Source organism: Leopardus geoffroyi, chromosome C1 (assembly GCF_018350155.1).
Source record: "Leopardus geoffroyi isolate Oge1 chromosome C1, O.geoffroyi_Oge1_pat1.0, whole genome shotgun sequence".
In the NCBI taxonomy this organism is placed as follows: domain Eukaryota; kingdom Metazoa; phylum Chordata; class Mammalia; order Carnivora; family Felidae; genus Leopardus; species Leopardus geoffroyi.
In genome coordinates, this window is record NC_059328.1 from 85788822 (window position 1) to 85805718 (window position 16897).

The window sequence follows — 16897 nt, forward strand, 5'->3', positions numbered from 1 at the left end:
TTGCTCCAGACATTGACTAACTAACCCTCTGTCATGAGGGCTGTTAGGACTAACATGTTATGTGCCCAGGGAAACTGCTTTCTGGTGGTTGGTCTTTCAAGACAGGATTGATTACACTTACCTTTGGCCTCCTGTGCAAAACAATCTGACTCAGACCCAGAACATCTTGGTAGGTGCATGGTTTCAGTAGTGGCTCTGTCAGCGGGTGTTCATTTGACAAAGTTGAAAGAGTTTTGCTATTTAAGATTCACATGTTTTGTGACATTTTCTTTTTCTTAAAAAAATTTTTTTTTAAATGTTTATTTATTTTTGAGAGAGAGAGAGAGACAGAGTGAGAGAAGGGGAGGGGCAGAGAGAGAGGGAGACAGAATCCGAAGCAGGCTCCAGGCATTGCACTGTCAGCACAGAACCTGATGTGGGGCTGAAACTCGTGAAAGAGATCATGACCTGAGCCAAAGTCAGATGCTCAACAGACTGAGCCACCCAGGCGCCCCTTGTGACATTTTCTTAAAGAGAAGATGAGAGGTGTAATGGAAAGAATCATTTAAAATATTTTGAGAGGTAACACATATGAAAAAATAAAATGCAGATGAATTAATAAAAAAGCATAAAAATGACCTGTAATTCTACCCAAGTTTTCAAGGGTTAATAGTTGGTGGTGGGATAATAGGCGTTTTAATTTTCTTTCCATCTGCTTCTCTGTGTTTGCTTGCACACACTTCCCCCTCTTCCAGTGGAATACACACACACACTTATAAAAGTAAACCTTTCTTTCTTTATAAGTATAGCATCATGATTCCTGTCTCATATCAGCTTTTTTCACTTCACATATTACAGACTTCTTTCCATGGTAGTAAATGTAGATTTTCATTATACTTTTCCATGACTGCATTGTATATTATTCAGCAATGTGCCATAATGCTGTTAACTAATTACTTTTTGAATGAAATCTACATTATTTACAGTTTTTCTCTTTTTAAAACTGTCATGGTTGGCAAACACATTCATGCATTTTCTTTGTAGTTCTCATTTCTTCTCTAAATTCTTAAGTAGTAGAATCAGCATATAAAAGGCTATGAATATTTTATGTGACAACTTTTTTAAATTGAATAACAGTTGACCTATAATATTGTATTAGTTTTAGGTGTGTAACATAGTGATTTGATATTTCTATACATTAGGACATGGTTATCACGTTAAGTCTGGTTGCCATCTGTCATAATGCAAAGTTGTTACAATATTATTGATTATATTTCCTACGCTGTCTATTACATCCCTGTGTCTTGTCTATTTTATAAAGGGAAGACTGTACTTCCTTAATTGTCAAAAATCTTTAAAAATTCTTTTTGGTTGCATATTGTAATACTGGGAAATAATTGTAGCTACCATTTGCTTATATGCCAGGAATGGTGCTAAGCCTTTTGTGCACATATCTTCATAATAATCAGAACCACCCTCTGGGGGAGGTGGTAGTTATTTTATGGAAGAGAAGATAGAGGCTCAGAGGAGTTACCTGACTTGCCCAGGTTACACAGCCAGAAAGTGGCAGTGCATGGATTCAAATACAGGTCTCTTTGATTCCAAATTCTATGTTCTTTTTCATCTTATTACAGAAGAAGTACATGTTCACTACAGAAAATTTAAGCAATATAAAGGAAAGTCACTTGTAATTATATAATCTAGAAATAAGCCCTTTAAAATATTGCTCTATCTACATCTTTCCGCCCCACCCCCTGCATATATTGTACCCTCTTACATCGAGAAAAAAAGTTCTGAAAGGGCTGCTCACCTAGTATTTCTTGGTTTTTATGATGCCTAGAACATTCTCACTTAAGGCTGTCATTGGTAAATATTGATACTCTGCTGGACTCCCCATTTTAAGATCTGATATTCATTAGAAGCTTCATTGTAGTTTTTGTAAAAGGGCTTTAACTACTTTGTAAATGTTTTTTGAGCTTAAGAAAATAATTGTGTGATGGGATTAATAAACTTGATCCAATTACAGTGTAATCTGGGTGCTTTTTTTTTTTTTTTAATTGAGAAACTCTGTGTTTCCTGAGGAGGCTGAAAGTCATTTAGGGGTTTGTTAGTAGAAAAGGTAGATTTTAAAAAAATGAACACTCAAATAGCCATTGTTAGGATGTAACAAAAGAAGCCCTTAAATCTTGGGATCTGGGCAGAATGCATTGTAAGAGTCTCAAGTGTGTGTTGTGTCCACAGAGAGAAAATACAATTTTTACAGTTGTCTTGGTTCACATTATTTTGATGGTGAGGGAGAGAAGGGCCCTTACCTTTGTTGTTGTTGTTGAGCTCTACCTTTTTTTTGCTTAAATTTGAGATGCTTCGTGAATAATATAGTGGTAGAATTAAACGTATTTCGGATTTCCAGTTTTCCAAAAAATCCCCCAAACTCTCTGATGGCAATGCCCTTCTTATCTCTATTTAAAACAAAACAACAACAACAACAACAAAAAAAACCAGAAAAAAAAAAAAAAAAAAGAAAAGAAAAAGAACAGAGAGAAAGCTTGAGAGGGAATTGCAACAATTTGAAGCCGATTCACCCTGATCCTTTCATGACAGAAGCAGGTATGCACAGTTGGGCCATGGAGCCTGACTGCCCCTTACTGGCTGTGTGAACTTCCCAGACCCCGTCAACTTCTCCGAGCTTCAGTTTCCTTGTATACCACATGGAGGGGGGGGGGGGGGGGGGGGCGAGGGGGAATAGGATGCACAATGCAGGCATGTAGTGAAGATTAGAGATATTATATGAAGTGTCTGGCACAGCGTCAGGCACATAATAGGTGCTTATTAGATAGCAGATATTCTGATTACATTTTTCTCATTAATTGGCCTAATAAACATATTTTATCGCGTCCTACATTTGCCTGCCCATTTTGAGGTTTTTTACTCTTAATAATGCCTGTGTGGACTAGTCCTTTGCTGTTCTTCAGTTTCTCAGCTTTAAATGAGGGGCTGGGAAGAGATGAATTTTAAATCTCTCTGCTCTGAAATTCAGATTTCACTCCGCTCTTGGGCTCTGCCTGTGCTTTATTGATGCCAGGGCGCCATCTAGCGGCCAAATAGAGGACGGTGCTGATGAATGCTCCGTTCTGCACGTTGCTAAAATCAGTCCCAAATGCAGTGATAATACCCACAGTTATTCAGAGGTTGTAGGATATTGTCATTGTCATTGGTTACAGCTGACTTGAAAGAGTTTGAGGGATTTTAAAGAAACATGCTCACCAGCTCTAGGAAGTGCAGCCTCTAATGTTCATGTAATATTCCTTTATTTGGAGACCTAACAGATAGAATCAGGTTGGATCTTACTTGAAATCGGCCCCAGCACAGGCCCTGGATTCTGACTGCCAGGGTTCAGATACTGCCTCTCTTACCAGCTGTGTGTGTGAGCCCGTTCACTTTTCTAGGCAGCAGTAATTGGCTAATTGCAAGGTTTAATGAGATGACCTATCTGAAGCACTTAAGTTTAGTGCCTGGCACAGAGTAAGTGCTTAGTAAATGTTAGTTATGATTATTGTCATTATCATTATTTCTGTATCCTATTGCCATATTTGGATAACTGTCCAGTGTTTTGGTTTTTTTTTTTATCCAAATGGACACATAGTTTCTCTTAATAGTTGGTTTAGGTATATTATCTATAATGCCATTTACTCCTGATGGAAATTAATACGTGAAAAGAAATATTCTTCCAGTCTTGGCAGAGGAGGGGAGGGGATTGACGCTAAACCAGCCATAGCACATCAGGTAACAGGTGCCATCACGGAGGTACCAGGTATGCTAGGAACCCAGGGTCAGAAGTGCTCATCAGCCTACCACACCAAGGGAAGGCTTCCCATAGGTTTGTGAGTCCTCTTCTTCCCGTTCTTCCATGGTAGGAAAGCTCTTGTTTCCTTCTACCGACCACAGTTCTTTTCTCCTTTAGGCTGTGAATCTGTTGCTGGAAAATAAGTTGAGCCTGGTAGGAAAACAGATTTGTTTTTTCCAAGTAGAAAAGCACCCATTCTCTCTAAATGTGTGTGTGTGTGTAAGTTACTGCTTCTATACTGAAGATGGAAAATAAGCCCTGTATTACCTGTTTGCTCGGAAGCAGCATGGCCTGTAAACATGACGTATCTGGGCTGTGGATTAGTTCGACCTGCCTTCCAGTTCTGCCTCCATGCACTGTGTGACCTTGGCCAGGTAGACCAGTTAGGGCTTGGTTACAGCTAACAGAACCCATCTCTGGTAAATTAAACCAAAAAGGCATTGCGTGGGGTTACGCTGGGGATCTCACAGCCTCCAAGGGAAGGCTGGAGAGTGAGGCCTAGAAAATGAACAGGATCCAAGGGAGATCACGTCTCAGCAGGGTCCAGACAAGGAAATGGAAACCACACCATTTCAAACGGAGTAAGTTTCATTCAAGGGATTCGTTACAGAGAAGGCTAAACAGGAAAAGGACCACACTGAGGAAACCAGAATGTTATGGAGGAAACAGCTACTGCCTTTAAAAAGGGAGAAAGTGAGGTCACCGGCAGCCAGGGTCTTGGGAGGGCAGCCAGGCTGGTATCGGGAGCTGGGAAGAGAATGCTGCCCAGCTGGTGTTTGCAACTGGGGGCTGAGGAGCAGATACGTAGGGGCTGGGCTGCAGCCTGGTGCTGGGAGCTCTGGCCGCTCCTGTGTTCTGCTGCTGAAGCCTTGCTGGCCCCCACAGGGAAGTCCCTTCTCCTTCCTCTGGCCTCCAGTCACTCTGGTTGTGCTTCATGCCTCCTGTTTTTTGAACTGACAGGAAGCTAGCTGCAAATGCCATCCACAGACCCCGGCCCCAGCATGGGAGGGTTGGCTCGCAGCCGAGAGAATATAGGAAACGACCAGCACAGGCAGAGTCTGAGGCAACAAGAAATGTAGCCAAGGTCATAGGGCAGCCATTGCTGGTTCACTGTGCAGGCTGCTGCTGCCCATTTGTGTGGGGCTCACCACCCTGAATGAGTTCTGAGTAGATTGTCTCACCTGGTATGCTGTGAGTCCTTGAACCCTGAAGAAGTTCCAGATGCGGTAATCTGGGTGCTGAGAAATGAGTCCCCTGTTAGTAGCTGGGGCTGGAGGCAAGGGCTGCAGTGGCCAAAGCCACCAGGGGTCACCTCTGTTGATTGGCCAAGTCTAGGTCTGTAGCTCCTGGGAATACTCACACGATGCTGGACCCATTCGAAACAAAAGGGGGTTTAGAGGCTCACTACCTGTACCCCCACTCTTCAAAAGAGAAAATGTCTACAAAAAATTATTAAACTGTTTTCGTTTCTCAGTCTCTTAAATGGGATGAACTATTCTTACCTTAACAGGCTGTTTTGAGAATTTAAAGAAGTCATATGCGATGGTTACTTACACATGGTAGGTGCTTAATTATTAATCTCTTTTGTGGCACGGATTGCACTATGGATGGAAACTAATCCCCTGGCGAAAGAGGTTTAACTGTAATTGAAAAGTATTTGTCAAGTGGAAGAAACAGCACAAAGAATCTTTTCAGGCCTACTGAGCACATTCCAGGGCATCCAGAAGCTCCTTGTTTCAGTTTGGGAGACGTATGCTGCCAGGAGTTGAATCCTATGGGTGGAGGTTTGACTTTTCATGAGCTATTTCCAATACTCAGAAAAGGTTTTTCCTCTCCTGTGGTGTGTTTTTTTCTTCTTCTTTTTTTTTTCCAGTTATTCAGACTGCTGCTGCCTTAGGAATGTGCTTCGACCTCTTGGGAAATGCACTTTCTTCCTAGGCTCTGTTGAGATTCATGAACTTTATTGTGAAGGGCTTTTGTGCTTCTGGGTGTGTAAGGTGGAACGCCTGCCTTGTGCTTACAGCTCCGTTTTCTCTTCAGGCTATCCTCTGCACGCCCCTGAAGCCTACTTTCCTTATTTCAAAAAGCATAACGTGACTGCAGTCGTGAGGCTGAACAAAAAGATTTATGAGGCAAAGCGCTTCACAGACGCCGGCTTCGAGCACTATGACCTCTTCTTCATAGACGGCAGCACGCCCAGTGACAACATCGTGCGAAGGTTCCTGAACATCTGCGAGAACACGGATGGGGCGATTGCGGTTCACTGCAAAGGTGCGTGAGGCCTTGGTGGTCACTGTGGTTCTGCAAGGGGATGAGGCAAAAACAGCAAATCGTGCGAAACAAAACCAGTTAGAGTCTTAGGAAAAAGAACATGAATTTATTTTGTTTGAGAAAACTGGAACACAAACCCATTTAAATAATTCCTTCCTAAGGAAAGGTTTGCCTGGATGTGGATAATCGGTGGAGGCACTTTTTCTGGCCTTCCCTTACCAAGCCCTGCTCACTGACACCAGGCCCCACAATGAGGGAAATCACAGTAGCACGGTCTATGCACTGGCAGGAACAGCTTAGATAAGTACAGTTGTCAAGAGGAAAGAGTTGTTAGTTAGTTTGTTTGTTTGTTTATTTATTTATTTATTTATTTGTTAGCTTTTTTTTTCCCTCTTTCTTCCAGAACTGCCTCTCTCCTTTCTACCGTCCTCCACCCATCTGACATTTCATGCTCCCATTTTATGACCCAGCCGTCTGGACCCCCACTTTGCCCTCTACTTCCCCCTTCTCTAGCTAGTCTTTTGCCTAATGGACCAGAGTGTCTTCCCTGCCCATTGCTAGTGGATGGCACCATCCTGGGGTAAGCCAGCTCTTACTTGCTGCAGATGTGTTCCTGCCTCTTTGAGTGAACTGAAAGACTTGATTATATAAATGAATCTCTGCTCTCTAGGGGTGGGTACTTTGGGGCAGGAGTCCTTCAGATTATAGGAGCCCTGAGGTTTCCAGAGTCAGCAAATAAAAATACAGGATGCCCAGTTAAATTTGAATTTTTGATAAATATTGAATCCTTTTTTCTTAGTATGTTTCAAATATGTTACAGAACATACATTCTGCATCTTATCTGGTGCCCTTGTGTTGGCTACTCAGAAAACATGAAATAACATTTTCTCTAAGCCTGGTTGTTAGACTCTGAGGAGGATCAATTTCCATTTTACTTATTTATTAAAATTTTTTTTAATGTTTATTTTTGAGAGAGAGAGAGAGAGAGATGGTGAGTAGGGGAGGGGCAGAGAGAGACAGAGACACAGAATCCCAAGCAGGCTCTAAGCTCTGAGCTGTCAGCACAGAGCCTGACGTGGGACTTGAACCCACGAACTGTGAGATCATGACCTGAGCCCAAGTCAGACGCTTAACCGACTGAGCCACCTAGGTGCCCCTCAAATTCCATTTTAGATTTTCCAGCATGGTGTGAGGTATTTCACTGGGGTCTTTGATTTGAGCGACCGGAGACCTCTCTGGCCACCCTGGGATGGAGTCTAGTTCCTTACATGCAGCATTTCCTAGTGCCACTGGGTGGCGCTGCTGTCACGATTTTAAGTCTGATAACTGGTTTCTGTGGAGTTTTATGCTAATTGTCTAGTAGGTGTTGGGGATTGATTGTACTGTTCTTTTCAAGTACCTAGTGCTGCTCTAACTGACTTATTCAGACAAGCATGGCTCCGGTGCTGACAGAAATTGAAATACCATGTTGTAGGCCTTTGTTTCTATGTTTAAGATTCGAGTAGGTGGAGGTACTTGGCTGACATGTGAGCGGCGACGGGGAGCTGCGTTTCGCCGGGGACCCAGAGAGATGGAAATGAGCTGCACGTGGTTTGCATGAGGGTTCCCTGTGTCAGGCTTCATCCACGTCAACAGAGCCTCCACCCAGCCTCTAACCGTTTCTTAGGATGGGGGGCCCTGACCGGCAGGACGTCCTGTCTCTCGGATGGTGTGGGGGGCTCCGTTAGGAGGGTGTCGCGTTGGCTCCCTGCAGACTGCTTTCAGTTGTGATCAGGTCGCAGTGGTGGAGAGCTGGTTTGCCCTGGGTGTGGGCCGTGGACCCTCCAACTTTGCCTTTCCAGCTCATGTTGGTAAAGATCGCCCAGGCACAAGAAGAAGCCTGCGTTTCTCGCATTTCAAGTATCAGTGGAACTCCAGAGCTGATGGCCTTGCAGCAGCTACCAACATTTAGGAGATACTCCTATGCCCTTTTTTAAAATGTATTTTTGTGTCATAAAAATCAGTATTTTTCCTCAGGTTAATTTGGCCTTATTTCCTAGTCAGTTAATTTTATGATTACCAACTCATAGAGCTGATCTGTGTGTCATGCTTAGATTGACAAATTCATGGGAGAAGAAATGCAAAGCTGTCATTAAAACTCAGTATCTTTTTTTTTAATTGAAGTATAGTTGCTTCATTAAAGCTCAGTATCTTTTTTTTAAATTGAAGTATAGTTGCTTCATTAAAACTGAGTATCTTTTTTTTATTTGAAGTATAGTTGATTCATTAAAACTCAGTATCTTTTTTTTTAATTGAAGTATAGTTGCTTCATTAAAACTGAGTATCTTTTTTTTTTTAATTGAAGTATAATTGATTCACAGTGTTACATTAGTTTCAGGTGTACAGCCTAGTGATTGGACGAGTCTAAATGCTGTGCTCACCACAAGTGTAGCCACCATCTGTCACCACACAGCACTGTTACAATACCATTGACTGTATTCCCTATGCTGTCCTTTCATCCCTGTGACTTATTCATTCCTTAACTAGAGGCCTGTGTCTCCCACTCCCCTTCACCCATTTTGGCTGTCCCTTACCTCCATCCACACTGGCAACTACCAGTTTGTTCTCTGTATTTATGGTTCTATTTCTACTTTTGTTGTTTGTTTTTGTTTTCTAGATTCCACATCTAAGTGAAATTGTATGTTGTCTTTCTGACTTATTTCACTTAGCATAATACCCTCTAGGTCCCTCCATATTGTTGCAAATGGCAAAAAAGCTCATTCTTTTTTTATGGCTGAGTAATATTCCAGTGTGTGTGAGAGTGTGTGTGTGTGGGTGTGTGTGTGCTCGTGTGCATGTGTGTGTATATCAATCACATCTTGTTTATCCATTCACCTATCAATGGACACTTACGTTGCTTCCATATCTTGGCTATTGCAAATAATGCTGCAATAAATAGGGGTGCATGTATCTTTTTGAATTAGTGTTTTCATTTTTTTGGGTATCAGCATCTCTCTTGATAGCATTTGTCACCTAACTGAAATTATAAAAATGAAACTTCTTGTGTTCAGCATTCTTATTACAGATATTGTCTGTATTATATCCTAGATGTGTGAATGTTAACATTAAAAAAAATACAGTGTGTCTGTGTATTTTATACTGGAGAGGTTTTTATACTTTTATTTAAAATCAGAACTGTTAGGGGCGCCTGGGTGGCGCAGTCGGTTAGGCGTCCGACTTCAGCGAGGTCACGATCTCGCGGTCCGTGAGTTCGAGCCCCGCATCAGGCTCTGGGCTGATGGCTCAGAGCCTGGAGCCTGTTTCCGATTCTGTGTCTCCCTCTCTCTCTCTGCCCCTCCCCCATTCATGCTCTGTCTCTCTCTGTCCCAAAAATGAATAAACGTTGAAAAAAAAAATTTTAAATCAGAACTGTTAACATCGAGCTGAGTTCTTTTTTTTTTTTTTTTTTTTTATTTTAAATTTTTTTTTTTTTCTTCAACGTTTATTTACTTTTGGGACAGAGAGAGACACAGCATGAACGGGGGAGGGGCAGAGAGAGAGGGAGACACAGAATCGGAAACAGGCTCCAGGCTCTGAGCCATCAGCCCAGAGCCCGACGCGGGGCTCGAACTCACGGACCGCGAGATCGTGACCTGGCTGAAGTCGGACGCTTAACCGACTGCGCCACCCAGGCGCCCCTCGAGCTGAGTTCTTGTATGGGAAGGTCACATTTACATGTGGTGACATCTTTTGGATAATGTTATTTCATTTGCTTCCACTTGTACACACATGTAGGATTCTTTTATAAAGATTACACCTTCAGTTTAATTACAGCTGTATTGCTTTTAATAGCATACTTATCTACTATAGGCCTGTTAATTATTTTGACATCTGCCCTAATTAAGTCAGTTTAATTTTCTGGGAATTGAAGCAGCACTGAACATTTTAACTGAAGTACAAGGAGGAGGGAGAGAGGATCTTATCCTATGTCACATGAACTTTCTAGCTGCTGGAGAGAGAATGAATATGTCCTGCCTCAACATAAAGTGCTGTATATAGAATCAAACTAGAAATTAATTTGCTGGGAATGTGTGAAATCTTACCGATGATTGAGTATCTATAGTTTACCTTTTGGTTGTTAAAAGGGGTGACTATGAATTTCTGAAAATTTCTAGCACAAACAATAATTTAAAAAATGGGAACACTGTGATGTTCTGATATGTGATTGTTGATATTCTATAGGATTTCAGAAAGTGCCTGCCACTGTAAGGGAATCAGCATTTAACTGGGTATAAATAGAATACTTTTCAACGTCTTGTCTTGCTGTGTCAGGGAGCCCTTTAATTATGAATGCTCTAAGAAATTTGTTAAAGTTTTTATAGAAACTTAGTGAAATGTTCCTATTCTGTTGAATTGTGGTAAGAGCTCCTAACTATTGAGTGCTAAGTACATTCTTTTTATAGACCTAAATTATAGACTCTTTTTAAAACGGGGAAGCAACTTTAGTTTCAGAGAAATTTGAAAATTTTCTGCATCACCTTTTTTGGTTGTGAGTGTGTGTGACTAGGAGCCTGACTGAGAGAACGAGACCCTTGCATGGGGAGGGGAGTGGTCAGAGGTAGCATTGCCTCCAGAAAGGCCACCTCCTCTCCAGACGGACACCGGCATCAGTGACTCCAAGGAGGGGCTCTGGAAGGTCATTGCGCCCTGGGTCCTATGCAGGTTCCTACCGAGCTTCCCGCCAAGGTTCCTATCCCAGGCTGCTGCACTGTGTTTCCCCATGACCACCTATAGCCTCATTGGATGTCGAGAGTTAACAACTCTGCAGAGGCAGTGAGTATCTGCCCTGGACAGAAACAGAAAGGCGAATTATTCTTAACGCCAACATTAAAGGGAGAGCCCCACTGAGACCATAATTAAACTTTGCTCTTTTCTAAAGCATATTGACGTTTGGTCTGGGGCAAAAGGTACTTCAGATGAAAACAGGCCACACACACACACACACACACACACACACAGACACACACACCCTTCATCTAACAGAACAGTGTAAATATAATATTTAAAAAGGAAGGCTTGAAGGGAAGGGAATGTCAAGCATCTATAATCATGAGCTTGATTATAATTTCATTTGCATTTTTAAGTAATCTCTACCCCCAAGGTGGGGCTCAAACTCACAACCGTGAGTTCAAGTGTTGCATGCTCCATCGACTGAGCCAGCCAGGCAACCCTTATTTGCAGTTTTGCTGTGTATTTTCAACCTGGCATTATTGCCCCCAAGGGGGAGAATTGTTTTTTTGGGGGGGGGAACATTCTTTTTCTGCAGTCAATGCTCTACCACTGAGCTATACCCCTATCATTCTTTTTCTGTATGAAGCACAGATGTACACACAATACATAAAGAGATATGCAGTATACTGTGGCAGTAAAATTTCATCATGGGGGACAATCAGGAAAAAATGTCTTAAAGAGGCTCCTGGAGGAGACACTAATGAAAGAAACACTGATTTAGAGACAGCTTTTTCACACTTTCACATTTGTGGAACTAGGATGGATCTGAACAATGGTAGCATGTTATAGTAATTGTTTCTTACTTAGTAGAACTTAAATAAGGGTGCATATTACACCATTAGACGACTTGATGGTGTCTTAGATCTGCTGAGACATAGCGTATTTCGAAGTACTGGAGAGATTAGAGAAAATATTCTCTACTTTTTGACTAGGGAAAGCTGACAAAAGGACCCTTCCTTCTGGGGAAAAGATTCTTAAACATTTAAAAAAAAAGCCGTCTGGAGTGCCTGGGTGGCTCAGTTGGTTAAGCCCTACTTTGGCTCCGGTCATGATCTTGCATTCATGAATTTGAGCCCCCATCGGGCTCTGTGCTGACAGCTCAGAGCCTGGAGCCTGCTTCGGATTCTGTGTCTCCCTCTCTCTCTGCTCCTCCCCCTGCTCACTTCTCTGCTTCCTAAAAATAAATAAGTGCAAAAAAAATTAAAAACAAAGCCTTCAACTTTCCCATTTCCTTTTCTTTTTTTAACATTTATTTATTTTGGGGAGACTGCAAGTGGGAGAGGGGAAGGAAGGGGAGGGGGACAGAGGATCCAAAGCAGGCTCTGTGCTGACAGACTTTTCATGGATTAAATTGACCTTGTACCAGTTTTCCAGGCCAGAAATATCAGTCATCTTTGACTTTCCCTGTGACCTAGTCCAAATGTCTTTCTCATTCAGTTCTTCCTTTTTCCACCACCTTCCATCCACGTCCACACTGCCCTATCCGTGCTCCCCTCAACTCCCCTCAGCCTCCTGCCCCATCCCCCCAGCTGCTCTCTGGCCCTTCCAACATGGCCCGTGTGCTGCCACCAGATCCATCTGCTTTTATCATGTCCCTTTCTTGCCCCCCAAATACATGGCAGCTTTATTTTGCCCTTTCGATTAAAGGAAAAAATACAGATTTTGGCATGATAGCAGTTGATGTTGATTAGCTGTTGATATCACGAATTCTGTAATTCTTTTTAAACAAGTTGAATTTCATTCATCAAAGCATCATCTCCACATATCTGAGGAGTAATAACACATATATGCAGGTGCTGTGACTTAATCAGTGCCCAGAGCACCATGGACCTGGCTTTGGGGTCTCCTAACAGTAGCTCGGCAGTCCTTCATGTCTTTGGAACCTCGTCACCTAAGCCTGGAACCCTCCTCTTGACTCAGGGATGCTCTTTATTCTGGCCTTTCTCATCCATCCAACCTCATTCTGCACTCGACACACGCTTACAATTCTCCAGACCAGCCAGACTTTCGTACACCGCACCCTTTGCTGAAAATATTCTCTGACCTTCCTATTCTTTAGTGTCTGCTAAAGTCCTTGTGGGCAATGACACATTCTTTGAAGACGCCAGTGGCTCATGCGGTCCCCTCTCCTTTCCTCTGAGAGTCCAGTTCCAGGTCAAACTTCATTTCTTTGGTATTGTTTCTCGCTTACTATTCTATGGCCACTCTGATACTCACCGTGGTAAAAAATTATATCCTATACTTGCTTATACCTGTATCTTGTGAGCCGAAAACCCTGTCTGGGGCATCTTGAATAAACACTTGACTGGCTGAATTTAATGTTTAAAAACAAAGACAGAGCCACTTTATTTTTCTATAGGAAAAAATACATATGATACAGATTTTAAGTTGTGGAAAAATAACTGCATACTGCCTTGCTCATGGGTGATACTTAAATAAAAATTTACAGTACTGAACCTAACTCTGAGAAACCAGATGTAGAAAGATTTAGAAAATGCTTGTAAGTAAGCATTATTGGTTCAGCCCTATATAGTTTGTGAGGGGCAAGCATTCTACTTGTCTTCGTATTTCTGTTTCCAGATCTATCACGGTGCCTCATACACATTTGGTCTCAGTCAGTACCTGTAAAACGAGTGACAGAATGTGAGCTGAGTGGAAAGAATTCTGGGATGAGAATCAGGGCCATGGTGGGGGTGTGTGTGGATTTTAGTCCTAAATTCCATACTCATTTGTTATACTAATATGAGTCAATTGGTTGATATCTTTGGGCCACATTTGTTCTGGTATATGAATAACCACTACTGTTTTTGAGCACCTGTCTCTAGCTTGATAAAGTTTTTGAATATTTTTGCAAAAGGAGGGAGTCAATGTGTATTTTTTAAAAAAGATTGGGTAAAATGTAAATAAAGTCCTATCACCTTTATTTCTTTGGAGAGAGGAAAAAATACAGCAATGGTTAAAAACACTCTGAAGAAATCAGAGTTCACGATAATAACCAGTATTTCATGGAAATTCATTTCTACCTGTGTTACTTAATCTTATGTAACAGAGATTGGATTCAACATAAAGAAAATAAGCCAACACAAAAGTTGTTAGAAAATGCAGGAGCCTGGGGAAATGAAATTTGAGCACTTCTTTTTGCTTCTTTGTTCTTTCTCAGTGGACTGTGTGCTCTCCCAAGGGCAGGGTCTGTGTCTCTTTTATTTGTCACCGTGTCCCTAGCTCCTAGCAGAGTACCTGGAAATAGTAGGTGCTCCATCAATACCTACTGGCTGAGGAAATCATGAAATCCTGGTCTCTGATGGAGTGAAATGGAGGTTAGGATGATCATCTGATAGAGGTAGTGTTGACCTAACCATTTGTGGGTTAGGTAGTTGATGGGGCTTGATGACATCTATGGTGTCTTCCAACTTGTTTCTATGATTCCTTATTCTAAATTAAGTTATAAAAAAAACCTGGGTGCCTGGGTGGCTCAGTCGGTTAAGTGTCTGACTTCGGCTCACGTCATGATCTCACAGTTAGTGAGTTTGAGCCCCACGTTGGTCTTTGCGCTGGCAGCATGGAGCCCTCTTCAGATACTCAGTCTTCCACTGTCTGCTTCTCCACCGCTTGCTCTCTCTCTCTCTCTCTTTCTCAAAAATTAAAAAAATAAATTTAAAAACCAACTTAACCATTTAAATAGGTTAAGAAATTGGGTGTGATAATATAATCAGTTACACTGGTAACTCAGGGGGTCACACAGACAAACTGTTAACTGTAGATTCACCTCAGCCTGGGTTGGGGCCAAGGATGGGGGGAGGGTGGAGACACCTGACAGATGATATTTTGCAAGTGCTTATCATCGAACCAGCATTGGCCTAACAATATTCACAATGACAGTCATTCCCAAAGGCCCTCGGGGGTTGAACTTGATAGTTTTTCAAGACCCCTGCTCTGATTTTTCTATTTTCTTATATATGCTTCCTTTAATTATATGATCTATTTTTAGAAGACTTCTTGAGTTAGAATCATCTTTTTAAAAATTTATTTATATTTTTATTTTTTTAATTTTATTTTTTACTTTTTAAAATTTACATCCAAATTAGTTAGCATATAGTGCAACAATGATTTCAGGAGTAGATTCCTTAGCGCCCCTTACCCATTTAGCCCATCCCCCCCCTCCCACAACCCCTCCATAACCCTCTGTTTGTTCTCCATATTTATGAGTCTCTTCTGTTTTGTCCCCCTCCCTGTTTTTATATTATTTTTGTTTCCCTTCCCTTATGTTCATCTGTTTTGTCTCTTTTTTTTTTTTTTTAATTTTTTTTTTTCAACATTTATTTATTTTTGGGACAGAGAGAGACAGAGCATGAACGGGGGAGGGGCAGAGAGAGAGGGAGACACAGAATCGGAAACAGGCTCCAGACTCTGAGCCATCAGCCCAGAGCCCGACGCGGGGCTCGAACTCACAGACCGCGAGATCGTGACCTGGCTGAAGTCGGACGCTTAACCGACTGCGCCACCCAGGCGCCCCTGTTTTGTCTCTTAAAGTCCTCATATGAGTGAAGTCATATGATTTTTGTCTTTCTCTGACTAATTTCACTTAGCATAATACCCTCCAGTTCCATCCATGTAGTTGCAAATGGCAAGATTTCATTCTTTTTGATTGCCGGAGTTAGAATCATCTTTTAATCCCACATCACATACAAAGCATTACATTATCGTCTGGCTTTAAAACACTAGTATACTGGAAACCATTGCAGTTTGGGGCACGGTTTGATTTCAGTGTTTTTGTGGGTTCATATGCTATACTATTTTGTATTTCTTGGTCTGTTTCCTTTTCTTGCAGCTGGTCTTGGGAGAACAGGGACATTGATAGCCTGTTACGTCATGAAACACTACAGGTTTACACATGCGGAAATAATTGCTTGGATCAGAATATGTCGGCCAGGCTCCATTATAGGACCGCAGCAGCACTTCCTGGAAGAGTAAGTATATGGTCCTCCTTCCTGTATCCCATCCTTTTTCTGATCATTTCTACCTCTTGTTCTCCTGGTTGTGGACTATGTCAAGCCCATGGTTATAAAATGGCTGTGTTGTGAGAGAAGTCTGTGCCTCTAATGGAATATATTGTTGGTTTGACAGCTAATGCATTCTAACTTTGTACCTTTTTTATCTCTTAGATCAGGTGAGAGAGGAAAGTCACAGAGCCATCTCTGCCTACCTTTTTTCTGTCATTTTTTATGTGTGATCTGGCTACAGTGCAATTTTCTTATGTCATCCCACTTGACACTTCTCATTCTTTTCTTTTGTTTGCATGTCTAAAAGCAGAATGAAAAAAAAACACAACTAAGGTCAGTCAGTGATTTCGGTGACATTGCTGCTTTCCTGACAACTAACTAAATGAATAAAGTAGCTGCAACTGAGAAGTTACCAAGGAAGAAAAAAGAGAACTGGTTGTTAGTCCTGGCCATGCTGCTAAATAGCTTTACTACTGTTATTTGCAACAATGCTTATAAAGTCATTCATTCATTCATTCATTCATTCAATCACATACTCATTAACTATTTGTCAAACCCTAGCCTATAAGGTGGAGAGATTTAACTCATAAGAAAACAACCCTTTCTGGTTTCCCTTTAAAATTTTTGGAATTATCACAGATCTATCCATTAATAAAATGAGGAGATGAAATTAACACTAGCTGATTTAGGTCCAGCTCTAAAATGTTATCAATTATATCTCATACAGAAATTTTATTTTTTTTTCTTTTTATGCTGTGATGGCTGTGCTTTGAATAACATTCTTTTCTATATAATTAAAATTTTTACCATTTAAATTGTTTTAAGTTGGTGAGAAATGAATGGTCATGGATTTCCCAGAAAGATGCTCTAAGTAAGCCATAAGCATCTGAAATGGTTAAAAGGATTTGAGGAATCCTACTGAGGAGTTACTTTAGTTGCCAGTCCCACGGGGAATAAGAAAATAGTGCTGGAAATGTGAATTTGTACCTTTGCTTCAAAGAATGATACAGAAGTAGAAAGAAATCACAAGAAA

The 16897-nt window shown here is 41.5% G+C and overlaps 1 protein-coding gene across 15 annotated transcripts in view; it reads left to right on the forward strand.

Moving 5' to 3' along the window:
- Positions 1-16897, forward strand: part of CDC14A (cell division cycle 14A) — a 188864-nt gene that overhangs the window by 103280 nt on the left and 68687 nt on the right. For all 15 annotated transcript variants that reach the window (XR_006712541.1, XM_045478431.1, XM_045478425.1 and 12 more), the window contains 2 exons: positions 5864-6094; positions 15693-15831. Coding sequence is in view for 14 of the 15 variants with exons in the window: in XM_045478431.1 (XP_045334387.1) it covers positions 5864-6094; positions 15693-15831 (370 nt within the window). In the remaining variant the exon portion in view is untranslated. The remainder of the gene's footprint in view (positions 1-5863; positions 6095-15692; positions 15832-16897) is intronic.